General features: G+C 35.2%; 3 protein-coding genes and 3 pseudogenes across 4 annotated transcripts; 5 read left to right on the top strand and 1 right to left on the bottom strand.

The window, feature by feature from the left end:
- Positions 1-780: 780 nt before the first annotated feature.
- On the bottom strand, positions 781-25,801 carry LOC120153301 (OVARIAN TUMOR DOMAIN-containing deubiquitinating enzyme 11-like). Of its 2 annotated transcripts, XM_039165289.1 has the most exons (9): positions 25,768-25,801; positions 24,892-24,944; positions 24,616-24,690; positions 23,992-24,065; positions 23,832-23,880; positions 23,339-23,423; positions 23,046-23,102; positions 22,873-22,926; positions 781-799 (listed from the first exon to the last, which is right to left on the bottom strand). In XM_039165289.1, exons 1-8 carry the CDS (start codon positions 25,784-25,786, stop codon positions 22,883-22,885), a joined length of 456 nt encoding a protein of 151 aa, XP_039021220.1. In that variant the 5' UTR covers positions 25,787-25,801; the 3' UTR covers positions 781-799; positions 22,873-22,882. The 2 variants fall into 2 exon arrangements, with proteins under 2 accessions (XP_039021220.1, XP_039021219.1); XM_039165288.1 differs by lacking the exon at positions 781-799 and having other exon boundaries at positions 22,777-22,926.
- Positions 792-3,255, top strand: LOC120153304 (cytochrome b561 domain-containing protein At2g30890-like). Its single transcript, XM_039165290.1, has 4 exons — positions 792-1,052; positions 1,163-1,324; positions 1,627-1,775; positions 2,946-3,255. Exons 1-4 carry the CDS (start codon positions 816-818, stop codon positions 3,253-3,255), a joined length of 858 nt encoding a protein of 285 aa, XP_039021221.1. The 5' UTR covers positions 792-815.
- LOC120153299 lies at positions 5,944-7,935 on the top strand (annotated as a pseudogene).
- LOC120153303 lies at positions 10,515-14,826 on the top strand (annotated as a pseudogene).
- LOC120153300 (2-oxoglutarate-dependent dioxygenase DAO-like) lies at positions 16,041-17,399 on the top strand. Its single transcript, XM_039165287.1, has 3 exons — positions 16,041-16,417; positions 16,562-16,874; positions 17,043-17,399. Exons 1-3 carry the CDS (start codon positions 16,083-16,085, stop codon positions 17,289-17,291), a joined length of 897 nt encoding a protein of 298 aa, XP_039021218.1. The 5' UTR covers positions 16,041-16,082; the 3' UTR covers positions 17,292-17,399.
- LOC120153297 lies at positions 19,085-21,693 on the top strand (annotated as a pseudogene).
- Positions 25,802-27,464: the final 1,663 nt, after the last annotated feature.

Here is a 27,464-nt window from a genome sequence, read left to right on the forward strand (position 1 = left end):
CTTCTCAAGCCTAATTAGTTTGATTGAAAACTTGATCCAACCCGATTCGTTGCACTCCCTACTTAAATTAACTAAGAATAAGCAATCTTATCTACCTAAAAGTATGAGAATCTTCGACCCTATCTGCAAAATGGGAAGAAGATTAAAGTGTATGCCGATAGAAAACTGATAAATGAAGATTCAATCAGCGGCTACTTAACCCGATAGGTAGATTACCAACAATACTGATAAAAGAACCAAATGATTACAATGAGGGACCTCGAGGAATTCCAGCGCACAGTTGGATGATATGAACAAGGACCACTGATCCCCACCACAACCTAAAATTATATTTCTTCTTTACATCGCTCTCGGCTTTTGGAAGCATCCATGGGAGCAAATTACAAAACCAGTTTCCCTCATAATTTCCATATGCAGAAATACGAGTAATTAAGCTTTTTTTCAAACACACAAGCATCAATATAGAATATAAAACGAAATACATATCTAATGAAGGTATTATGGTGCAATGAGAGAGTAATGGGAAGCATTAAGCATAGGATAGTGTGTATTATATACCATTCTGAATGTCTTCTTCTTCTTCTTCTTCTCTATTTAGAACCTAACCACACCATTTAGCTTTGAAATTCCACTTTCTGCAACACTCCAAAAAGCTAGCCTAGAAGTGATCCCCACATGCTTTTCAATCTGTTTAATATTCCATGCAATATATACACAAACGAGTTGCACTTAAAAGATATCACTATATGGCATGTGAAAGCTACACATCAGCTTTATCGAATATATACATATATATATCTTTTTTCCCATTATTTATGTATGCGGCAAATAAAGTAAAGGGTGGGTCTATTATAAGAGACGATTCCCCAGTCTTTTCACCTCCATTTTGCTTTCATCTCTGTCTTTCACTAAGAACATCAACAATGCTACTTCTGACGGGGAAACTGGTTCATTTCATCATGTTTATATGTCTTATGAGCATACTCGGGCCACCGGTGGTCGGCTCATCGTCTCAACAACATGTGAAGACGCCCGTAGGCAACATTCATAAGGTAAGGGATTGACATGTTTATTGACTTATTACATTGTTCTTTCTGATTACAGAGCAAGAAGATCGAGAGTCTTTTGTTTCTGGCTTCTGGTTTGTTTGTTTTTTTAATAGGTGGATCATAAACTGATGTTTGAGATTAAACTACATGGATTCCTCCTGTGGGCATCAATGGGGTTTTTTATGCCTGTTGGGATACTTACTATTCGACTGTCAAATATGCAAGAATGTGGAAGAAGGCTTAAGATTCTTTTCTATGTTCATGTAGTTTCACAGGCGAGTTCATCTTTACCGCTACTGTAAAAATAAGATCTAAATGAATATAATAGTCTGTAGATATATATTATTATGAATGCTTGAGAAGCAAGAAAAGGGCAATTGTTTTTTATATACAGAATCTTCAACCAGATGCATTGTAAATGATTACTGTGAGATCAGTAAGGTATCTTAAGACTCAAGTCAAGAAGGTCACATTAAACTAATAGTTTAGAGAATAATTAATTCTGATATTTACCAAGAAATGATTCTTAAAAGTATCCTAATTTTCATGCATTTAACTATTGATTTTTGTTCAGCAGATTCTTTCTCTACTTCTTGCAACAGCTGGGGCAGTCATGTCTGTAAAAAACTTCAATAATTCCTTCAACAATCATCATCAAAGACTAGGGTTAGCTTTATATTGTATCATATGGTTGCAGGCATTGATTGGGGTCCTTCGTCCTTCGAGGTAAACCACCGTAACTCCTTTCTTCGGATTAAACTTTCGAGATAATAAGTTGTTAGATTCACCGGAACCATTCATATAACATTTATTTATTAAGCTAAATAACGAACAAACACAAACAAGAGGTGTGTTCGGCTCGTTTATATTTATGAACAAACTCGTTTATCCATTCATTTATAAGTTCGTTTATCCGATTTTCCTTTTCCTTTTTATTTTCTTTTAGATTTTAAATATTGGTAAAACTAGACTAAATTGAGCACATGATGAACTAGGGATGGCAAACGGGCAGGGTGGTGCGGATACCCCCATACCCACCTAATATTTTCATATGCACTACCCATAGGTAAAATTTTTAAATCCACACCCGCGGGTACATTCTCAAATCCACTAACCGGATACTCACTACTCATCTCGTACCTATATGTACCTGCCCATACCCCCCAATTTGAGATAAGAGAAACGACAATCTTCAATTCTAAAATGTGTATACCTAACATTTAGTTAAATTATAAATCATATCTTATAAAATCTTAAGATTTACATAATAGTCTATGAAATTATATCTAAATTCGGTCCAAAATTTATATGATGGGTAGTTAGTAGGCGGACGGGTGTAGAGCGGGTGGATGCAAGGTAGGTAAGGTCTCAAACCCATCACCTACCCACTACCCACGACTGATATGACTTTTTACATTCACACCCGCTCATTGCCTACTAAACTTATACCAATTTCAATCCCAACTGGAACTGGTACAGTGCGAAATCAACGAAATTGTACCCATCTATCATTCCTATGATGAACTTTGGAATTCAAATTGTGAAGCCTAAGGAACTAAAAGACTACTGGCATAATTTCATCATTTTTGAACATAAAAACGACTATGTTCGCCAACAATAAATAGACCAACAAAAATATCTTCAAAAATAAATAAACAAACACAAACACAATATTAAAATTTTAAAAGAATACGAATCAAACATAAACACCTTCAAAAATAAACAAATGAACATGAGCATAGTCTTGTTCGTTCAAACTCGATTCATTTACACCCCTACAGGTACCCAATTAATTTTGAATGTGTAGATATTTAACCAGTTGTCATCTCTAACATGGATGTAGAGGATATGTCCATGACATTCCAACACACATTAAGCATAAAAATTTGTCTACAGGGGATCAAAAGGAAGAAGTGGATGGTTTTCTGCACACTGGTTACTAGGAACTGCAGCCTCAGTTTTAGGTATAATCAACATTTACACTGGATTGGTAGCATATCATGAGAAGACGTCAAGGAGCATAAAGCTTTGGACCATACTTTTGACGGCTGAGATCTCTTTGATTGCTTTCGTTTACTTGTTTCAAGACAAATGGTTGTACATACAAAAGCAAGGAGTTATTCTGGGAGATGAACCTGTAACAGTCAAACAACAGGATATTTCATCCGCAGAGAAGCCAAAGGGATCTAGCAGTGACAATTGTTGAAAAATATTTTTTTCATTGTTAAGCCATATTTAAATTTGAACTCAGATTTGTCTTTATGTTTCTATGTTTTAAATCTGCTCTTGAACACAGTATTTGAGAAATTTTACGTTAAAAATGTGATTTCTAGGGGGGGAAATTTGAGACACGAAATTAGATATTAATATTTTAGAATTAAAAACTTCAATCTTTTATATTTTAAGTATATTTCATGTTTTACAATTAAAATTATTTGTTTAATTTTTTCGACGAATTTCTTTTGAAAATGTTAAATTGATATACACATCAATTAATGTAAAATATATTCCAACTCTTTTTATTTCCTTTAATTATTACTTTTTAAAATTTATATTCATCTTTCTCTGTTACCCTGCTTTTTCCCCCTACAATGGAGAATACAAGGGTTGTTAACCGCTTTTATCTCCAGTTTCCTTGTCTTTTCTTCTTCTTTATTCAGTACCCTGTCGATCCTGTTGCAGGAGACTCATGGTTTCCCCTTACATCCCCATTGAAAACATCACAATTAACTGTGTCTCTCTCGTCGACTCCGTAGCTTCAGACGGTCGCCCTTGGAGCGTAGACGTCGATTCCAAATTCCCCGTCATACATTTACAAAAAAATACTTTCCTCATGGGGATTTTATGTTTGCCCATCTTGGTACTCAACCGTCTTACATCTGGAAGAGTATCTGGAGCGCTAGGGGTTTATTGGAGATGGGTCTCAAATGGAGGGTCGGTACAGGTTCTCATCTCTATCTGGAATGACTATTGGTTTCCGGAGTCTGAGTTAAAAAGGATAAGTTCTCCAAGAGGAGTGGGACTTGAATGGGTAGCGAAGCTGATGAAACCAAATACGAGGGAGTGGGATAAGCATCGAATTATGGAATTATTTCATGAGGAAAAGTTAGCAACACGGAAGATTTGCTTACTTTTATTCGAGCCCAATGTCGAGATGATGTTATTGCAAACACTCGTCTTAGAGGTCCTTCAACTTCACCTCTGATTCGTTGGTCTCCTCCTCCGTCAGAGATGATCAAGATCAAGTTTGAAGTTAGTTTCTCACGAACACAAGGTAACGGGTGGTCAGGGGTGATTGCTCGAAACTCGACAGGATTAATAATGGGTGCTTGCAGGAGAGGGTTTAGAAGAATCACCTCGCCGTTTGGTGCAGAGGCCATGACGGCGTTGTATGCTGTGAAATTCGCTCTCGATTTGGGTTTTTCAAAGGTAATTTTAGAAGGAGACTCCAGGACTGGCATCACCAATCTCTTATCTGAAATGGAGGATTTGTCTGAAATATGCCCTTTATTGCGGGAGATCAAGGGTTGAGCTCGGGGTTTACATACACGTCGCTTTCAGTTCATCCCTGGTGATGGCAACCGTGTGGCACACTACCTGGCGATGGATGCATCTCTTGGACCGCCGGATCGATACTCGTTTGCCATCCCCACCTATAGCTGCCATTTCAGGAGTTTGCTTGCTGCTTTTAGGATCAATCTGTTTTGTTTTCTTTTCTCTGGCAGCATTGTTTCTTCACAATTTCCATTTGTTTTAGTGCAGCAGAGAAGTTTGCTGGTCGCTCGTGTTGCAAGTATATTCTCAAGTATATCCATCACCTATCCTATCTGCATGTACTCTCACACACCCACTTAACAGTAATCTCACACACTCCCTTAACAGCAACCTCACATATTATATAAACAACAAAAATAAATAAAAAACAACTTTTTAATAATAGTAATAAAATAAAGACTTATATCATAAATAAGTAGTTAAAGTATATTCTATTTTTCATTTAAATACCTAAAGTATTTTTTGCTCAAAATAACTATATAAAGTTATATTTTTAGTTAAAATAGATACTTAAAGTATTTTATGTCAAAATAGGTACTTAAACTATTCAAACATTTTCATCTAAATTCTAAAAAGTTAATATGTGACATTAATTAAAGAATACATTAAGTATTTGGATAAAAAAATGAATGTTTTAGGTATCTATTTCGACTAAAAATATAACTTTAAGTACTTATTTTGACCAAACAATACTTTATGTACTTAAATGAAAAAGATGATATACTTAATGTATTTATTTGTTTTATAAGCCTAAATAAATCAATGATTAATTAAGTTTATACCCTAATATTTGGTTAGATTATAAGTCATATCCTATAAAATATTTATATTTATAAAATAGTCTCTAAAATTATACTTAAATTTATAATGATTTAAAATTTATATAGCGGGTAATTAGTGGGTAGGTGGATGCGGGACAGTTAGATATAGAATGGAAAAGGTTTTAAATCCATCACCTACCACTACCTACAATGAGTATAACTTTTTACATCCATACATGTTCACTATCTATTGAATTTGTATCAATCCCGGTCTCAATTAAATCGGATACGATATAAAATCTATGAAATTATATTCGTATGTCATTCCTAATTTAGTGCTATACAATTGGCTCCCATTCATTTCTTGGTGGGGGTGTTTATTTATTTATTGTTCAAGATTTTCTTTTGTACTATTTTGGTTTTTTCATAAATAAATGAGGACCGGTATTTAAGTCAAGGAAAAAAAAGTGTCGTTTAGCTATAATTATAAGTAGTAAATTGATAATTACTCCTATATCCCTTAGTTACTTCAAAAGTCGAAGGTTTCAAACGTCCAGAAAAGGAAACTGTTCTCCGAAAGCTTTCCCTCACAGGCTGTCAACAGTACAATTGCAAACAAAGAAATTGAGTTGTTGCTAAAGCAGAGAATTGAAGAAGGAATTAGATTTCAGTTTCCTTCGGGTCGAGGTTTCCGTTTGGTGATGGCCAAGCCCGGAGCAGAGGAGGAGAAGCTGGGGATTGAAAAAAGCAGTGGTGGTGATAGTGGAAGAAGAAGAAAAAGAACACCCATATGCATTTCACGTGTCCGGCCCTCGCAATGTCGCGAAACCTAATTGGAGAGACCTCATCAATTCTAGTTGGTTAGTACGTTTTTCATGCTGTACAACCTTGATCGAAAACGAAGTTTAAATGTTTAATTTAAGACGGCCATTTTCTTATTTTGCTCCCAATTTTTGGGTTTTTCTCACTGTTTTTGCTCTTTTAGAAAGGTTATTGTGTTGTGATGGCAAATTTTTTGTTTGAACCACGACAAATCGCAGTTTTCTTTGAATGAAGCCGTGTGATTTACATTTGCAAATGTTTTTTTTTTCAGAAATGAATCTATGGATCATTTTTTTTTTGCTTCAAATCTATCTGTTTTAGATTATTTAAGGTCCTTGGATTTTAATGATTCCACGAGTAGTTAAGGATTTATGAATTTTATGTTCGACCCAAGAGAATTCATGGCTATCTTTGCATGTGTATATATAGCTTTTGCACCTCCAACTCTTCCTACTCCATTGGATCATCTATTTTATTCAAAATTCTTCTATTTGCTTGTATATGTCATGAAATTGAATAAGTTTGTGAAAGAATTTTAGAAGAGTAATTCTTGAAATCATTCTAATGAACAATTCACAAATAATATAGGAAAGATGCAAACTATAAGAGAACAGTGATCGCATGCTTCATACAAGCAGTTTATCTGCTTGAATTGGACAGACAAGAGGGCAGACCAAAGGAAACTGCCCTTGCTCCAAACTGGTGGATGACCTTCAAGTACAAGTTAGCCCGAACTTTGATCGATGAGAGGGATGGATCAATATTTGGAGCAGTACTAGAATGGGATCAGTCGGCAGCCCTGGCCGACTTTGTGCTTGCTAGACCTAGCGGAGCACCAAAGGCTGTCTTAGCACTTCGAGGAACATTGCTTAAACGCCCGACTATCCGGAGGGATATTGAGGATGATCTCCGGTTTGTAGCTTGGGAAAGCCTGAAGGGTTCGGTAAGATTTAAGGTAGCTTTGGAGGCATTAAAAGTAGTTGCCGACAGGTACAGAAACAACATTGTATGTGTTGCAGGCCATTCCTTGGGAGCTGGCTTTGCTTTACAAGTGGGAAAAGCATTGGCTAAAGAAGGAATATACGTGGATGCTCATTTGTTTAACCCACCTTCTATCTCACTGCCTATGAGCTTGAGAACTATTGGAGAAAAAGCAGAGTTTGCTTGGAAGCAGCTCAAGTCGATGCTTCCTTCGAGCAGTGAACCTCAGGCTAGTATCGATGAGGAGATCGAGGATGACACTTTCAGCCTAAAGAATTGGTTGGGCCACATATATGGGGAGAAAACTTCTGTTGGATTGAAAAAATGGGTGCCTCACTTGTATCTGAATAATAGAGAGATTATATATGTTGCCACTACACTGATCCAGAAGGAATCGAGGGGGAAAATGCAGAAATTGGTTCCATGGATGCCCAGGTTGCGGCGAAGTTGTTCGTGATGTCGAAGCCGGGGAAACAGAAGTTTCTCGAGGCTCATGGGTTGGAGCAGTGGTGGTCTGATGAGTTGGATCTTCAACTTGCTTTAAATAAGAGCAAACTGATAAGCAGGCAATTGAAGTCCTTGTACAGTGTCCCAGCTACACAACAAGCTCAGGGAAGGCCAAGATAACAAAAAGGTGCATTTCTTTCTTTCAGATTTTGGAGGAGAATGTCGGATACGAGAGTATAGTGACCAAAATAAAAAAGAGACATGTAGAGTTTTCCCTTGCAGAAATTAAGCTAAATCGTTTACTTTAACTCATGCCCATCTTAAAAGAAAGGGTAAAATACCTATTTGGCAATTGACCTATTACTTAGTTTCTGTTTTGATCATTCAACTATTATTTTTTTTCAAAAGCATACCTCATATTATGTTTTGGTCACTTACTGTTAAAAAAAACAAAACGGTGATGTTGGTGTGATATTATTATTATTATTATTATTCAATTTTGATGCGGCATTATGATATATTAGTATGATCTTTAATTATTTAACGACATGTGAGTAAAATAGGATTAAAACGTAATGCTTGATACGGTTTTGAAAAGAAATAATAGTTGGGTGACAAAAAAGAAACCAATAATATGTAGGTGACAAAATAGATAATTTACCCTAAAAGATATTACAAATATGTTTACCAATTCAAGAACTTATCGGAGTTTCTTGATATCTACTATCATAAATCACAACCAAAAGATAAAAAAAATCAACAAATCATGTATTTTTCTTTTATTTTCTCTCATTTTATATTTGAAAACTGAAAATGTTTCGAAGAAAATACAAGACAGTTGAACTTTATAATAAATATTTCGAATTTTTTATACAACAAAAATCGATTCAAGTAAGTCTAATATGTACATTTGCATTCGTGAACATTTGAATTTGAAATGAAGTTGACAATGTTTATCTAAACTAAAAACATGTTTGACAGTTTTGGAGCTTTATTTTGGACAAAAAAATCAAAAAATCTTTATTTTGTACACTAAGGGTGCGTTTGGTTCACGGAATGTAAGATTATCAGTGGGAATAAAAGATTACCAGGGAATAGGATTACTGGGAATGTTGTATTTTGTGTTTGGTTGGTTTAGCAGAAATGTAAAATTACTGTGTTTGGTTAAAGGAATAAAAGATTATTGGAATGTATATTTGACCAAATTGTCCTTATTATATATTTGTATAATATTACAAGTTGTAAAATATTTATATTTTCTTCAAAAAATTAAATTCATAATATTTATATAATTTTTTACAAAATTAAAAATATAAAAAAAAGGTTTAATGAAAGGGTAAAATTTTATTTTAACCCCTGAACTTCATAAAAAATTTTAATTATAGATTTTTTTTGTAAATCTAAAATAATTTAAGGATAAATTTGTAATTTAACCTTCGTAGAATTTTTATTATTCAATGACAGAATAATGATATTTTGAAAAAAAATAAAAATTTAAGGGCATTTTAGTCCAAAACGCCGGTAATGTTACAATACCTAAGGGAAGGGAGGTAATGACATTCTCGGTAATATACCCCAAAAAATCCACTATTGGTAATAAAACATTACCGGGAATGACATTACCGGCCAAACCAAACGGGGGAATGTGGATTCCATTCCCGGGGGAATCCCACATTCCCCCATCCAAACGCCCCCTAAAGTTTTAAAAATTGTGTTATGATCATTAAGTTTATTTATATATCATAAAATTATCACTATATTGTGAATTACCGTTAGTTTGATAAAATAAGACAAAAGGGTACCCGAGCCCATTCACTTAAAAAAACTAATATGACCCTTCAATTTAGAAAAAAAAAAGATTCAATGTGATCATTTAATTAATGTTTTTTATCGTTGACTGATGGAGTAGTTATTTTGTGCTAACGTGACACGTTAAGTAAGTCAATATTTTTTCTCTTAGTCTGACCCTCCAACTTAAGAAAATAACTCAATTTGACCTTCCTATTTTTGTTTAAGACTCTTATAAATGAGAAAATTATATCATTCATCACTCAACTATCTTCTCTCTTCTATTTTATTCAGTAAACTTTAAAGATTTTCAATTTAATCACTCAACTTTTGAATTACTCCTGTTTTGATCCTCATGATTTATTTTATTAATATTTATGTATGATGTGACATTTATTATTATTATTATTTTATTAATATAATTAAAATAATATTAATTAAATTAAAATTTTAAAAATATATTGAAAAAATATTCTCAAAAGAATAATTAAATTAAAAATATCCCTTTGCTTTATATATTTCCAAATCTCCGCTCTCCTCCTTTATCCTCTCATTTCATTTTTCCTCCTTTTCAACCAAAGATTTCTTTTTTTCCCTTTCATTACCCGGTCAAGTAGCTCATCCCCAGTTTTTCAATTTTTTTTACAAGTTTAATTTTTTTCAAGTTTTTCAATTTAGAGTTTATTGACCAAAAGGAAAGAGAAAAAAAAATAGGAGGGCCAAATTGAGAGAAAAAAGTATGTTGGCCTTCTTAACGTGCCATGTCAGAACGAAGTAACGACCACGTCGATCAATGATGAAAAATATTGGTCAAAGGATCATATTAAGTCTTTTTTTCTAAATTAGAGGACCACATTGAGTGAAAAAAAGGTGGAGGGCTACATTGTTTTTTTTTTCTTGAAAAGTGGATGGATCAAGTACCCTTTTTCCATAAAATATCAATTTAACAAAAATACTAATATCAAAATTTTCACCTAACTATAATTAAAAATGTTAAAAAGACTAAATTGAAGTTCTAGCTCTATTCTAGGGGTCAAATTGTATATTATCCCTTTTATCAATTAAAACGGGCTGCGGGATGTGATGAATAGTTTTTTCATCTAAGGGTTTGTTAGGGTTTATGAATAGTTAAGCTGTTCTTTCACGTCACTGACTTGAGAGATTTTCCTCAGCAACCCAGCTTCCGTACATTTTCGTAACAATGGGTGCTAAAAAGGAGAATAGCGATGATGAGATGGAAGAGAAAGTAAAGAAGTATCTTAGAGGGGAGGCGGCTAATTTGGAGGCAATCGATGTTTGTATTAATTTTTTTTTAGTTTCAAATTAATTTATGAATTTATTATCTGTTTATCTTCTGCAGGGCTTAAAAGACAAGAAACTAAAAGGCCAACTTGCTGTAAGGGAAGATTTGTATGGAAAATCGGCAAAAACTGCAGCCAAGATTGAGAAAGTGAGTTTTATATTTTCCTTTAAGCAATGGGTTATTTGTATTTCTTAATGTTCATGTCTGTGCGTATTTTAAGTCTTCCTAATCTTAAATCTGCAATTCTTTTGGGTTTTAGTGGCTTTTGCCGAGTGAGGGTGGCTATTTGGGGCAGAGGGTATTGAGAAGACATGGAGGATCAAGCAAGAATATATTGCTCGTGAGGTTGATATCTTAAGCTCAAGGAACCAGTATGATATTGTTCTACGAGGTGCCTACTTTCCCAAATGTTTATAATTTGTTTGCAGAAGGTTTTTAGTGGTTTGAACTAAGCAATCAGTCAAAAAATTGTGTTAATGATTGCTTTTTTAGTTCTGTTCGGCTTTATGTACTCATTTCGATCCATCTACATGTGCAGAACTTGGTCCATACACTCTGGATTTCACCTCAAATGGTCGGTATTTGGCTGCTGGACGCAAGGGTCACTGCTATTGTTGATATGAAGACATTAAACCTAGTTAAGGAGATCAGGTATGCACTGCTTAGCAAAAAAAATATCAGATTTTGTGGTTGAACTCGAAGGGGATGCGGTGCATTCAGTGTCAGTCTGATTTTGCATATCGCAAGTTCCCGTTTCAATGTTATTAAGAAAATTCACCTTCTTTGACCTAAACGTTTTGGTATTGAGTTTTACCATAATGCTTACAATATGGGTTGTTTATGGTTTCAATTTATGTGCTCTTGTATGTGAGCGGCATATGGAGCAATTTTTTTATAATCATTGTAGAAAATGAATGCATATGTTTTATTTTCCACTCCACCATTGTGCAAGGCTTTGTTTGCAATATTTAGTCTAAGAGGAATGATAGTATGGATCAAATTTGGAATAGATCTCTGTTTGGGGAATCTAAAGTTTTTTGCATTTAATCTCATTAAAACCTAGAGCCAATAAGTTAATTTGAATCCAAGTGTTCTTTTCTAGTGTAAATCCATTGGCTCATCCTGGCTCTTATATTTTACAGCTATTGATTATCCATGGCATCATATTGGTATGAGAATCTGAATATCCAACGTTGCATATGTCTTGTCATTGCTTTTTGTTAGTCTAAGTTCTCAGATAGCACTCTAAGGTCTCTATGAAATTCAGCCAGTGGGGGAAAGTAGAACTTCCGTCACATGCTTTTAATGTTATATAAGGGGTCAACAAACTTGATTTATTGTAGCAGGATTCTATCCTAGATATTGCTGATATTTTTTGTCTTAGCAAAGTAATAGTATCCTGAGACATATAATTAGGTTGGGACTTGGGAGTTATAACTGAAATGATTATTGCAATTTATACTTTATTCTTGTATTTCAGGTATCAATTAATGCTCAATGTTAAACTCTTACTCAAAAAATTGGTATGATAAGATTTGACTAAACTAAGTGATAATTTTTTTGGCCATTAGCAAGAGGTGATTTACTTTACCTATAATTGCCGGTTCTTTTGCTCAGGTTAGAGAAACAGTGCGGGATGTAGCATACTTGCATAATGACTCTTTTTTGCTGCTGCTCAGAAAAGTAAGCCTTCTTATGTTACAAGTGAAATGTTCATTTTGACCCAAAAAAATAAGTTTTATTCCTATTAGTTGGTGCATGTGCTTTGATATGGGCCTACTCTGTTGGACGTACGCTTTTATGAAAGCAATCATTGTCTTCATCAGTTTGTATCTTTATAAGATCTATTTCTGTCTATTAAGGATGCCATATTTCTACTATAATGTCATCAAAGTGAAAATAATTGCTGCTAATGAGTAAGAGCTTTATCAGAGTTCAGCAGCTAAGGTGCTAATTATTGCAGGTACCCTTATATTATAATCGTGATGGAACTGAACTCCATTGTTTAAAGGTCAGTATACCTTTTTGATGAACTGTTTTACTTAATTAGTTGCATTGCACATTTTTTTTTTCAATCTCATTTTTTAGAAACCAGTTAAATGACTAATCAGTTTCATCTAAGCTCTTCTTTGTTTTATATTCTTTGTACTTTATTAGATCAGTAGAAGAAAAAAGCAATGGTGGGTTGTGTATCATATCTGAACTTCTTGTGTTCTGGCTTCCTTACCCTAGCATGCATTGTTTTCCTAGAAACTTAAAAATTCTTGTCTCTAGCCCTCTCTATCCTATTTCCGTCTTTCCTTTAAGCTATCAGAAACTTATGGAATTTTCTAGTGTGATAATTACGAGGCTTAATCCGATATTAAAACTTACTCATTATTTCTGCAGCTATTTTGTTTTTCTTTGGCCCAGCCGGCTTGTTGCTTCTTTTTATTCTGCACTTAGATAATAGGCCACATTAAATCTGATCATGATTCTTTGAATATACTACCTTCAGGAAATGTTATCCTTTTAGCGTAGTCTACGCCTTCAGTCTAACTTCATTATTAACAACTCACTTTTGGCATCATTCTTTTCATGGTTGTTAAGTTTACTCGGGATACATTAATCAAACTGAGATAGAGTTTTGGTTTTCTTTTTTCATTTTAGGAGCATTGGTGCAGTACTAAGACTTCAGTTTCTTAAAAATCACTTCCTCTTGGATCCATAAACAAATTTGGGCAGCTTCGTATCAGATGTTACAATGGGTGAGATAGGCAACTTCCGGACTGGTTTAGGCCGTACTGATATTATGCAGGTCAATCCATACAACGAGTTGTTGCATTAGGCCATTCAGTGGTACAGTAAACCATGTGGAAGCCACTAGTGCCGTCCCGCTGGTAAAGATGCTGTGTCATCCAGGACCTGTCTCGTCATTGGCATTCCATCCCAATGGCCATGTCATGGCTACATCTGGGAGAGAAAATAAAATCAAGATTTGGGACTTGAGGAAGTTGAGGTTATCCAATCATTGCCATGCCATGCAACCGTCCCGCTGGTAAAGATGCTGTGTCATCCAGGACCTGTCTCGTCATTGGCATTCCATCCCAATGGCCATGTCATGGCTACATCTGGGAGAGAAAATAAAATCAAGATTGGGACTTGAGGAAGTTTGAGGTTATCCAATCATTGCCATGCCATGCAAACCTTGAATTTCAGTCAGAAAGGCTTGCTTGCTGCTGGAACCGGATCATTTATACAAATTTTAGCCGATTTTTCTGGATCTCAGAATTATAGCAGCTATATGACTCATTCCATGGCAAAAGGTTACCAGGTAGGGAAAGTTTTGTTTCAGCCTTATGAAGATGTTTTGGGGATAGGGCACTCCATGGGTTGGTCTAGTATTCTCATTCCGGGATCTGGTGAACCCAACTTTGATTCTTGGGTGGCAAACCCATTTGAAACATCTAAACAGAGGCGAGAGAAGGAAGTGCACTCTCTACTCGACAAACTTCCACCCGAAACAATAATGTTGGACCCAACCAAGGTTGGTACTGTGAGAGCACCACCAAAGAAAGAGAAGCTAACGAAGAAGGAGATAGAAGAATCTGAAATGGAAGCTGCCATTGAAACCGCAAAGGATACCGAGTTTAAAAAGAAAACAAAGGGAAGGAACAAGCCAAGTAAGAGAGCAAAGAAGAGAAGAGAGATGATTGATAGAGCCAAGAAGCCGTTCTTGGAGCAACGAACGGAGGAACACGAAACATCCAGAAAGAAGCAGAAAACCAATCTGGAAACCGAAATGCCAAAAAGTTTGCAACGGTTTGTTCGCCAAAAAGCAACTTAATTATCTTTGATAACTGCATTAGCCATTCCAAAAGAACAACTGTTCTTATCTTCCCCACATTTTTTAGCCTCGCCTGAAGAAAAGAAGTATTGGAACCAGGTAGAGGTGGACACCATTGAAATGTATTCTCACTGTTCTATACATATAGAAATGGAAGTTAGAGTGCTAATTTTTGGTTCAATGGCTTATTTTTGTTGTGTTTAGCATGAACTTATGTTTTGTAGAATGAAGACCAGAAACTGGTTTTACCTTTTCATACCATTTTAAGTGGAGATTGGATTTGTACTTTTTCCAGCTGTGGATTTAAGTATAATTGCTTCAAATCATTGAGTTTGGGTGGTTCAATGCGAGTTGAATAGAGTTTGAGTTTGTGTTGGTTTAGTTATCAGCTGATTATTTAGAAATTGGGGTATAAAGGAATTGAGCTTGATGTATATATAAGGTAGTGTTTTGTGTTTGTCTATTTTTGAATGTGTTTTGTTTGTGTTTGTTTAAATTTTTAATATCCATTTGTTTTTTTTAAGGTGTTTGTGTTCAATTTGTTTAAAGTTCGATAACATGTTCATTTAAAGTCTAAACTAACATCTTTTATTGTTTTACTTGTAAGCCAACAAAAAATGGTTAGATTACGTCACTAGCTCTTAATCTTCTTAGGTTTCATAGTTTGATCTTAAACACTTATCTCGTGTTCAATTTAGTCCATATTTATATCAACATTTACAATGTAAAAAGTAGCAAGAGTATGAGACTCGTATAAATGAGTTTATAAATGAGTTGATAAATAAGATTATTCGTTAACATAAATAAATTTGTGTTTTTTTATTTATTAAATGAACATACAAATATTATTCATATTCATTTATTTATTTTATTTATTTTATTAATATTTATTTAATTTAATATATGAACATAAACAAATGTTATATGAACATTTCATCAAACAGTCGGTTCATTTACAATCATACTCGAAAAAGACTCCGAGTTTTTTTCTTCTATCAGGAAAGATGGAATTAATAAGATGTTCTTCCACGTGAAACTAATGGAAGATTATGAGAGGATAAAAAATCGAATCAAACAGAGACAAAACCGAGTTGCCATGAACTAGAGAAAGAAAGGATCAACTCTACGACAAAATCGAATCACCACTGCTTCAACAAAAGACTTGAAAATTATTCGGTCTATGAAATCTGTTGCGTATTGGTTTTGTCGAAGTCTGAGACAAGACTCTTACTACCAGATAATGGAAAGGAGACAACACCGACACCAATAAGTTTTCCCTCTTTTTGACCATTTTCCGCATTTGTACTCCATTGCCAATGTGCCATTGCGTCCAACCAAACACTATGTCGTGGATTTCTTGTTTTTCTTGCGACATTGGATCACTCTTGTCGGAAGAAGAAGCTAAAACCTGTCCCCTGCTGTCGGCTGATCCATGCCCATACCCACGTTTTCACCATTAGTATTATATTTCTAATATAATATATATACAAGTTGTAAACTACCTACGAAGAATTGAGAAGAAAAAAAAGAGAGGGAAGTGAGGGGAAAGAATGGAAAAAACCCAGAGTATCCCAACGATTGATTTCTCAGATTTTCCAGGACAATACGAGAAACTAAGGAAAGCTTCCGAAGAGTGGGGCTGTTTCAGGGTGGTGAATCACAAGATCCCATTGGAATTGATGCAGGAAATGAAGAAAATCGTGAGATCGTTGCTTGACCTCCCCATCGAAATCAAGAAAAACAACACGGATGTCATCGCCGGCAGTGGTTATTGGGCTCCAAGCACTAAAAACCCTCTTTATGAAGCTCTGGGTCTCTATGATATGGCCTCCTCCCAAGCTGTTCACGACTTCTGTTCTCAGCTGGAAGCCTCTCCTTCCCAAAGGTCTGCCTTTTTTTTCATTTTATCTTGATGGGATTGTTCTTGTTTCAAGATTTCACACCTTTTAATGGTCGATTCCTCTGTTGATTGATATTTTCCTATCTTTGATGAATATGCTTCAATGGTTGGTTTCTGATTTTGGTTCAGGGACACGATTGAGAAGTATGCTCAAGCAATAAATGAGATGATCATGGATATAGGTGGGAAAATAGCTGAGAGTATGGGATTGAATGGAGATTACTGCAAGGATTGGCCTTGTCAATTTAGGATAAATAAGTACAATTTCACCCCGGAATTTATAGGCACAACCGGGGTCCAAATACACACCGATTCTGGGTTTCTAACTATACTTCAAGACGATGAGAATGTTGGTGGCCTTGAAGTGGACAAATCTGGTGAATTTGTACCTGTTGATCCCTTGCCTGGCAGCCTCCTTGTCAATCTTGGAGACATGGCACATGTGATCCTAACACACTCTTTCGTGTCGTGTCGATGATTTTCTCGTATTATGATCGTGTTTTTGCCGTCATCGTCATCGCTGTTCTCGTATTATGATCGTGTTCTTGTTATTGTCGTCGTCGTTTTTTTCTTGTATTATGATCGTGTTGTTGTTGTTTTGCTTGTTCAGGTATGGAGCAATGGGAGGTTACACACCTTGAGACATAGAGTGCAATGCAAGGAGGCAAAGATTAGAGTGTCGATCGCCACGTTCCTCTTGGGACCGAAAGATGCAACGGTGGAGCCGCCGCCGGAGCTGGTGGATTCCGACCATCCACGCCTTTACAAATCGTTTACTTACGAGGAGTACAGAGAGCTCCGGATATCCACGAAATTGCAAGCCGGTGAGGCTCTTGCACTTGTACGTACCAGCGCTTAACAAAGGTGTTATGGACCATATTGCAATCTAATGAAAGCCCTTATGCCATGTTGGTTGATGAATAAAGCATGAATTCCCCTGGAAATGAAAGAATTTAAGATTGGAACCTTTTTTTGTAAAATATAAAATATATGATTTTCATTTCTTTACTTTCTTTTCTTCCAATTAGGTGACAAAGGGTATGCTGCAATTTTTAACAGATAATTTCGTGGGATGTCCCCAAATTATGATTCATATTCTAATTTGATCCCTGAATTCCAAAATATTTCATATTAGTCTTCAAACTATGACCCTTATTTTAAATTGATACTTAAATTTTAAGATGTTCTTTATCCATCTTCAAACTATTGGTATCGTTCTATTTTGATCCTTACGTTAGCATACCATTAACTCTAGTAGTTAAATAAATTAATATGTATTTTAAGGTCATGAGAAATTAAACTCGTGACATTCTAAAAATTTCTTAGGACCTTTAAAAATAAATTGTTTTTTTAGTTCATAAGTTCAATTCTCAAAACCTTCAAAATTTAATGAAATTGATGACATATTAATAGAATGATTAAATGAAATGATAGTGATAATTTGAGAACTAATATAAATATTTTAAAGTTTAAGATTATTTTAGATATCACAATTTAAAGAATAATATAGAATGTTTTAAAGTATAAAAACTAATTTAAATAGGGGGACATAGTTTGGGACCTCGAGTGCAACTAGCTCTCTTTTAATCACCGATCCTTTAGGAGGTGTTTGGTTCAAGGATTGTGGGATTCTCATGGGATGGGAATCACACATTCTCATGTTTGGTTGGTCGGGAATCTCATTCCCGGTAATGTTTTATTACTAATAGTAGATTTTTTAGGTATATTACCGGGAATGTCATTACCTCCCTTCCCTTAGGTATTGTAACATTACCCGCGTTTTGGACTAAAATACCTTTAAATTTTTATTTTTTTTCAAAAATATCCTTCTTCTGTCATTAAATAATAAAAATTCTACGAATGTTAAATTATAAATTTATCCTTAAATTATTTTAGATTTACAAAAAAAATCTATAATTAAAATTTTATATGAAGTTCAAGGGTTAAAAAAATTTATCCTTTTATTAAACTTTTTTTATATTTTTAATTTTGTAAAAAAAATTATATAAATATTATGAATTTAATTTTTTAAAGAAAATATATAAATATTTTACAATTTGTAATATTATACAAATATATAATAAGGACAATTTGGTTAAATATACATTCTAATAATCTTTTATTCCTTTAACCAAACACGGTAATCTTACATTCCTGCTAAACCAATCAAACACAAAATACAACATTCACAGTAATCATATTTCCTGATAATCTTTTATTCTCACTGATAATCTTATATTCCGTGAACCAAACGCATCTTTAAGGTAAAAAAAAGTACATTTGACAAAAAAATTACCTTGTAAGATGTGTATATATTGTCAATAGATTTTATAATTTATTCATAGTCTTAAAGAATTATACATTTATTTTTATATAAAAATTTAAAAGATTAGATGATGATTTTTGTTTAAATGTTTTATATTTTATAATTAAATTTAAATGAAATAAAAATTATATCATTAAATATAAGAAAATGAATAAATATAATTTTACTTTATTTATTTGTGAGGAGAGAAACAAGAAAGAGAGAACAAAACTTTGCTTGTTGCGGAATCTTTTTATTTTATAATCGAATCTTTACTTTCTAATATGCATTTTTTCACCTAAAGACTGGTTTGAAGATGGTTGTTTTACCATGGTGTTGGCAGATTGAATATCTTAGCATGCATATATTCATGTACTTCTGCAAATGCGCTTATTTGTTTGCTTTCTGTCGTTCCCTTGCTACCTATTTGGCTTTTGTTGTCTTTTCATGGTGATTGGATTTTAATATCTCTCTTTTTTCCTGCAGTTGAATAGGGTTGTCACCGGACCAAGAAATCCAGGAGTTGCTGGTGATAGATCTGGTTCTTTTTCAAGGGAAAGTAAGTAAAATTAAGCCATATTTTATGCATGTATACTTGTGGTTATGATCTGTATTGATGAGTGAAAACATGTAATATCAGGTGATATTGTAAAAAAACAAACACTTTTATTCCACTTTTTTGCTTGAAAATCTTGGGATCAGTTTAGTGTATATGATAATAATTCTATAAATATGATTTTATTCTGTTCAACAGTGGTTGATAACATTTATATTTTAATTGCTTATTTCTCATGTGAAAATTTATTTTCAGGTTCATCTGCTACTGACTAGGCTCAAGATGGAGATTTTTTCAACTGGATGGATCAGCATGTGTTCGATACAGAAGATGCTCAAGAAGGCAAGAGATGGTCCTCACAACCACAATCAGCCGCTGCTCTTTTTTTAGACTCAAAGCCTTTGTATAGAACTTCATCATATCCCCAGCAGCAACCAGAGCCTCTCTTCATGTTTGATACTGAAGATGTTCAAGACGGCAAGAGATGGTCCTCTCAGCCACAACCATCTTCTGCTCGTTTTTCAGAAGCGAAGCCTTTGTATAGAACTTCATCATATCCCTAGCAGCAACCAGATCCTCACTTCTGAAGGGAACCAATTATGGTACCCAACTCAACCTTCACATCTTTCCCTCCTCCTGGTAGCGGATGCCAGCAGTCTTTGCCTGGCAACCTAAATATTCCCGTTCTTACTACTGGATCTCAGTCACCCTTCTCTGCAGCAAGCCTCTCTCCAATGTCCACCTCCAGCCTTCATCTGTCTGGTCTATCTCAAGGATTACCTTTGGCGGTAATTTGTCCCAGTTAACATCTCCTGGCTTATCTTTTAGTAGCAGGTCACAAATAATTGGGTTAACCGGTCTGGTCTATTACATGGAGAACATGCTGGTCTTTTGCATCATATGCTGCAACAGCAAATACCTCATCTAAATGGCCTAATGTCCCCACAGTTAATGTCCCCTCAACAGCGGTTGCAAGAGCAGAGACTACACCATGCAGTTCAACCATCTTTAGCACAGTTTACTGCATTGCTTCATTCAAAAAAAAAAAATACTGCATTGCAATATCAACTGTATAATTCCCATCCTTCATCACACAAAATGATGCTTGAACTGGCTGATCTTAGGGAACATCAAACTAAATCATCACAAAGAAACAGGCAGAGGATGCTATTTTCTTAGCAAAGTTCTGATACTGGTAGCCAGAAAAGTGAGAGTGGTTGGTGCAATTCAGATCCAAGTATATGACTGGTGAAGAGATAGGGGCATTCTCAAGATACAGCATGCTGCCACGCATAGTAATGATCCTTATGTGGATGATTATTACCACCAAGCTTGTCTTGCCAAAAGATCTTCTGCGTCCAGGGCTAAACGTCATTTTTACCCATCTCGTAAGAAAGAATCACATTCTCGATCCCGTAACAGCAGGCAGCAGCATTCGCATCTCAATGTGGATGCTCTTGGGAAGGTATCTTTGTCTTCCCTTCGTAGACTGCGTCCTCTACTTGAAGTCAGTCCTCCCTTAGTTTCAGGTGATGCTTCTGATCAGAAAACTGAGAGGCCTCTAGAGCAGGAACCTATACTTGCAGCTAGAATCATCATTGAGGATGGTTTCAGTCTTCTTCTTGAGATAGATGATATTGACTGGCTCATACAATTTAGTCAACCTCATGATGGTGGGGCTCAGCTCAGACGTAGGTGGCAGATCCTGCTTAAAGGCATGGCAGCATCACTTCAGCTTGTGGATCCACTTAGTAAAGGTGCGCGTGCAGTTAGCTGTGCTCCCGAAGATGACATTGTGTTCCTAAGATTAGTCTCTCTTGCAAAAGGACGGAAGCTTATCACTAGGTTCCTTCAGCTTCTCATCCCTGGGAGTGAGCTTATGCGAATATCATGCATGAACATTTTTCGTCACTTGAGATTCTTGTTTGGTGGTCTTTCTTCGGATCTGGAAGCAACCGAGACAACTAGTGATCTTGCAAAGACTGTTTCCATGTGTGTTAATGGAATGGATCTCCGTGCGGTTAGTGCATGCCTCATTGCAGTTGTTTGTTCTACGGAGCAGCCTCCACTTAGGCCCTTTGGAAGCTATGCTGGTGATGGTGCTTCTGTTATGCTAAAATCAGTTCTTGAAAGGGTCACTAAACTTCCAAGTCATCCTTCTGGAAATTGCAGCATGCCTAATTATACCTTTTGGAGGGCTTCGTTTGATGAATTTTTCACCCTTCTTACCAAGTTGTGTGACTAAATAGAGACAAGAATCAAATCAATACGAAATCAGTCTCAGCCATCCACAGAAGTCATTGGTTCAGAGGCTATAAGGCGTGAAATGCCTTGTGAACTTCTACGAGCTAGTCTTCCTCACACAAGTGAGTCCTAGAAGAAGCTTTTGATGTACTTTTCTCAGCAATCTGTGCCCATGAATGGATCCAATTTGCCTGCTGGGAGTACCAGACAAATCAACTCCGAGTCGGTAAGGGGCTAATAAAGAAAAAGGGGGTTGTGTGTGAAGATCGATAACAGTGCACTCAATAGGATGTGAGTGGGATAATAGAGGCAAGGGGTATGTATTTTTACAGTTAATGAGTGTTGTTTAGCGGGGTACAGGCCAACATTATTTGCCTAATTGTCTCCCTTCCCCTCTTCACCCCCTTCCCCTTTTTTTCCTTCCCTAAAATACGGGCCTTCCCCTTTTTTTCCTTCCCTAAAATACGGGGAATTTGATGGAACTTATCATAGTAACACACATGAAAGTGTTATCTAATGAGGGAGAATTGATGACCGGAAGTTGTTAGTTCAGCTTCTGGGGAGCTATATTTTGATGCTCTGTTTTGAGACACTCCAACACCGATTGGAGGCGTTGTAGCAGCAGCAGCAGCAGCAGCAGTTGTAGTATTAGTGGGTTAGAATGAAAATGCATGTACAGTCTCTGTTACCGATCCTTTGGAAACACTCCTTGTCGGTACCGTTTGAGGGAGTCTAATGATGTCCAAATTGGGTTTTATTTATATTTTCTTCTTTTGTGTGTTTTCCTTGCTGGAAACTAAGGAGTATTTAAGGGGTGGCGGAAGGGCTGGCTTCGCTGAGCAGTCGGAATCAACCCGTAATAATGTAAAAAGTCTTCAAACATGTTCTATATGAGAGGATCTTTGCTTCGGATTTTATCCACCAAATCTTGCGACATTGTTTTCATTTCTTTCTGAGTTCCTATGTCTTCAATGCCATCCACATGGCCGCTTTGTTGTGCTTCTGTCCATGCTTCATGATCAATTCATGCTCCAACTGCTTCATTTGTGTTTTTTCTTCTCTCTTTTCTTTTTCATTTTTAATTTTTAATTTTTAATTGTTTGGTATTTAAGACACTTTTTATTAAATAGAAAAATTGTATTGAAATGTAGAAGTGGCTGTACAGTCAACTCCTTTCTCTATATTTTCTGAATGTTAATTACTTGCATGTCAAAATAAAATGAGTCATCAAATAGTTATGAAGTTTTACAACAGCAAACCCTAGCTTTGAAGATAACATGGAGGTAAGGAAAATACACATGTAACAAATATAAACAAGGAAGTTTGTCATTATATTATATAAATCCTAAAAAAGCCAATGCTTTCTTCTCGGTGCTCTGGTGGGAACATCTGTAAATATATATAAATATAAAGAGAGAGATACTTCGTTAATCTGGCTAATGAAATAACAAGAATTGGGCGAAAGATAATGCATTAAAAGAAAAAAGAGATGAAAAATGGGGTCTCACCTCCACTTGCATACAATGAATTGTAATGCACTTCACTCCAGAAGCTCAGCCAAACTTCTGAAATAGACAATAATAAGCAACTTAGATTAAGCATCGGCTGCTAAACGAAGGGGGGATCAAATTGTCTAAGGTAGCTTAGGAATGCGATCATCAATGCTCAAAATTAAACTACTATAACAGACGGCAATGAACTTGATATAAAAGTCAAAGTTCATAAGAAATGAAATTTCTATCATGGAACTGAAAGGACGACCACGTAAGAAATCAGGCAAGACAGGTTATATAATATCTACCTCTACTAGGACTTGCTTGTTTAGGCATGATCTCGATGTAGCAAGTGTCACGAAAAGAGGTGACTAGACAAATTTTGGCTCCAAACTGCAATCGATACCGAAGAGGTCAAACATCATAAGCTTTCCTGATAAATAGCTAATAGATGGAATAACAAAATAAGTTTATTACTGCAGAGGGGACTCTTTAAGGTTTAAGCATTTCTGCATGAGCTTAACTTGATGAACTTCAGTTAATCACGCGCAAGAATCTCAAAGTATTGTTTGGTAAGATTATGGAACCTATACATAAACGTAAAGGCCTTTTTCATAGAGTTTCATTGGCATGGATGATCATATCCATCTCAGGTGAAAGACAGATTAAACACTATAGTGGAAGATCTAAGCTATTTTAAGATAAAACAAACAATAGAGAATGACTTGGAAAAAATGAGCTTCTACGGGGCCGTAACAAGAAGTCATTCTAAGGAGTCAAAAAGACGAAATTTCAACTTACTCGGTCAGCAGCTGCTTGCAGAGTGATATGATCTCCCCATTCCCCAGATCTAGTGAAACAGAAAAAATAGCACTAAATGAGTTGGTATTTACCCAGTTAGATCATTAAAAAAACCTATTATATTCATCCAGAGGAAATTAAACAAGACTCAATATCTAACTTTTTCATCTTCTTCAGGTAGCTTTTGTACTTCATTGGAACATAGCCTTCATACAACTTTTTGGAATGCTTTAGCTGAGAAATAAGAAAATAAAATAAACCGAAAGAAGAATAGAGAGTCGTTGTAAACATTAAAATGAATATTTTAATCTCAATTATTGCTTATCTAGCCTAGCTTTAGGAGATAGAGATGATAATAGAGTTTAAATGAAACTAGATAACATGATAGAAATTTTTGGCTAGTTCGGTATTTCAAATGCATAATTAACCCTTACATATAATCAAAAATAGTATAGGCATCAACATATATACACAGAAGCCTTTGAGATCTTCAACTTGTATTGATGTGTAACATATGATTGAGTTGGTAAAAGAAAGCTTTTATTTCTGATACTGTGTAAGGAAATGCATACACCAAAGTTGTACTCTTTTATATTATGCACTCGCCTTCATTCATATAAAAAGAGATGTAATAAATCTCACAAACAATAGAAGGGAAAACAATCCTAAAAGACATGAAAATCGCCTATTTGACGAGGAGAAATAACAAGTCAGTATTTCCAAAAAGGAAGGCTTCTTTGTCACAAAAAGAGATGTTTGCATTTGTGAGCAGCATAAATCTTACTTGCTTGACAATCTGCCTTCTAACATGTTTGTGGCAGTCTGGATTGCGGAACAGCTGATCCGCTAGTGCTCGGAACTATCCAAAAACATACCATCATGGAAGATTTATCAGGCAAAACAGCAGATGTCGACAAAGAAGACAGCAATAATGCAAAAAAAAACAGTGACTAATATTAAAATCTCACTGTTGCATATATGTGCATCTTTATACGGAAATATGGGTATAAAAGGTGATTGTAGAGAAAGTCACATCATAGGATAGGACCGAAAGAAAGACCTGGCAATTTCCATCACCCTCGATTTGCAATTCAGCTAAACCATATAGCCAGCCTGAACAAGGGGGAGAACCATCATAACAAAATAAAAGCAAACCGGTTTAACTGGATATCTGAAATGTAGAGATATCAAATGCAAAATCTGCAACCATCATGTTAGGATGTATGGCAATATTTTATGTCATATTTGCTATGTTGCCAGGACTTGGGTACAAGAGTCGGGTGTCCTAACTAACAAAAACCCAAGCAAAATGAAGCAAATTCACAAAAGAAACAAACGGATGTTGGTGAGAAATAAGATGAAAAGTAGTGCAATTGAACTGAGAATTTTTTCTTTGAATACAATTTCCAAACCCCAAAAAATTAATTATTTTCTCTCCTTTTTCTTATTTGCATTTCAATGTTTCTCCATTCTTCCTTATCATGTTGGTTTCATTCTCTTTCTTCCATCTTAATTTGTATTTCCCTAGACAAGTCCAGAGAATATGCCGAGTCCGAGCAACAACTCATGCTTCAACTCTTGCTAACCACAAAATTAATGAATACCAACCCAATAAGAACGGAATGGTTTTAGCCGTGTAGGAGTCATTTAATGCACAAAATTATTAACAATACAAATCCAATATGTTTTTTTTTAACTTAAGCCAACAAGGAACATAATTCAAGAGACCTTCAGCAAAATGGAAAGAGGCAACGAAGTTTTTCAAAAGAAACAGACAAATATAACATTGTAGCAACCACAAAATTAAAGCCTAAAATGAAGTCCAAACCACTTTTGTTTTGTAAAAGCCTAAACTGGAGAAGACTACAAGTAGTGAACAACATAAGATGAAACAATCGATGCAAAATTGATATAGTGTGTATGCCAAGATCGCAACCTTTCAGAAAGTCGCTCATGATCTAAGGTTGCATCATTCGCATCAGGTATTTCCCCATTGACACGAGGAGTGAGCTGCCAACAAAATGATCATGGCAACAAATCATCAGCCAAATAGAATGAAGTACAGGTGAGAACAGTGACACAGACATTGAAATAATCATTAAACATGGGAGCAAAAAGAGAAGTATAGTTTTTTGAACCATGTTAAATCGAAATCACAATTTCCTAATCAAGTGCAAGAGAGACAAAAAGAGTAAAAATAGGACACTAAATTACTCTTTGGTAGACTTCTATATCTACGGTAAGAAATGTTAAAAGAAAAAAAGGACATTATCACACTTCCTAGTAATACTCCTAAAATGCCAACAAATGTAAAGTGTGTTCTATAACAAATATACATTTAATATGAGAAGTTAAAAAAATGATCATCCCATAAGAGTTATGCGGCACTTGTACCAAAAAGAAGTACGAAGAACATGTTTTTACCGATCTATATCATGCCATAAAAACCCCTGCTTCAGTCAACACAATTATGCCACAATAATGCGTACAACTCGTGAACTAGGAAAACATGCCATAATGGGAAAAGAAAAGTTTAGAATGAAGTTATTGAATTAATAAAAAGTAAATAAATAAATAATGCTAGGGTCTCAGAAGTGACGAACACAACACATGTAAATATATCCAATTTGTCAACAACCATTGGCACTTATCGTAGTATAGCATGTCACTCAGAAGAACTTAGTCCTTGAGGAATGAAATAGCAGGTAAAAAAAAGAATGCCTTTTAGGTCCAAAACTATCATGGCCATTCCATGTGGTATAATTTGACATAATTCTTCAACGAAGCGACCAACCACGAATAAGAGTAGAAATGGTTATACCGAATGGAATCCAGATGAGAAAAGCCTTTTTCCAAGCTTGCCATTGTTGTGCAAGTTCTCCTCTGCTAAGATGGATGTATAGCTTGATCATCCTCTTTTTCTTGGAAACTGCTATTCAAAATCGAGCTGGAACTTGCACTTGCGTTACCGAAGCCTTCACTCATTCTGTCTCAATAATAACATTCAGCCAATAAAACATGGGATAGCAAGAATTAAGCCATCGATCATGCCGATATGAAAAGGTTGGCAAGCATCCAAATCAAGCAAGAGAACACCATTCAAATACTAACAATCATTCATGACCCAAAAAAGCTTAACAGAAATCATCAAAAGTAAAAAGAATCCTAAAGAATGACTTAAAAAAAAACCAAGTTATCCAAATGTTCCATGGAATGTTAGAAATACCCATACATAAAAAGCCCAGAAAACGAAAGACAAAATATGGTTCCTATCAAAGCTGTCGGTAGGATCGTGTAACTGATGCTTATAACTAACTCTTAGCTGAACAGGATTGAGAGAAGTCTATTTTAAACAAAAGCAGTTCCAAATTAACGATGAATTTCCTATCTTATCATCTTTCAAGCAAGCAGACGCCAAGTGATCCAAGTAAAACGGGAGCAAAGAGCCATGGCACATAAACCAAAAAAAAAAAAAACAAATTGTAAACCGAGAATACCCAGATTTAAAAACTGAAGAACTTCGAGAATTTGTTGAAGTATGATTCGATAGTTGTTTGATCTTCTAAGCTGAAGCTGAAAAGTTCTATAACCGCATCAAGTTTTGCTTCTTTAAATAATCGTGGAATCAATACC

The sequence above is a fragment of the Hibiscus syriacus genome, unplaced genomic scaffold (genome assembly GCF_006381635.1).
Source record: "Hibiscus syriacus cultivar Baekdansim isolate YM2019G1 unplaced genomic scaffold, ASM638163v2 tig00111099_pilon, whole genome shotgun sequence".
Classification (NCBI taxonomy): domain Eukaryota; kingdom Viridiplantae; phylum Streptophyta; class Magnoliopsida; order Malvales; family Malvaceae; genus Hibiscus; species Hibiscus syriacus.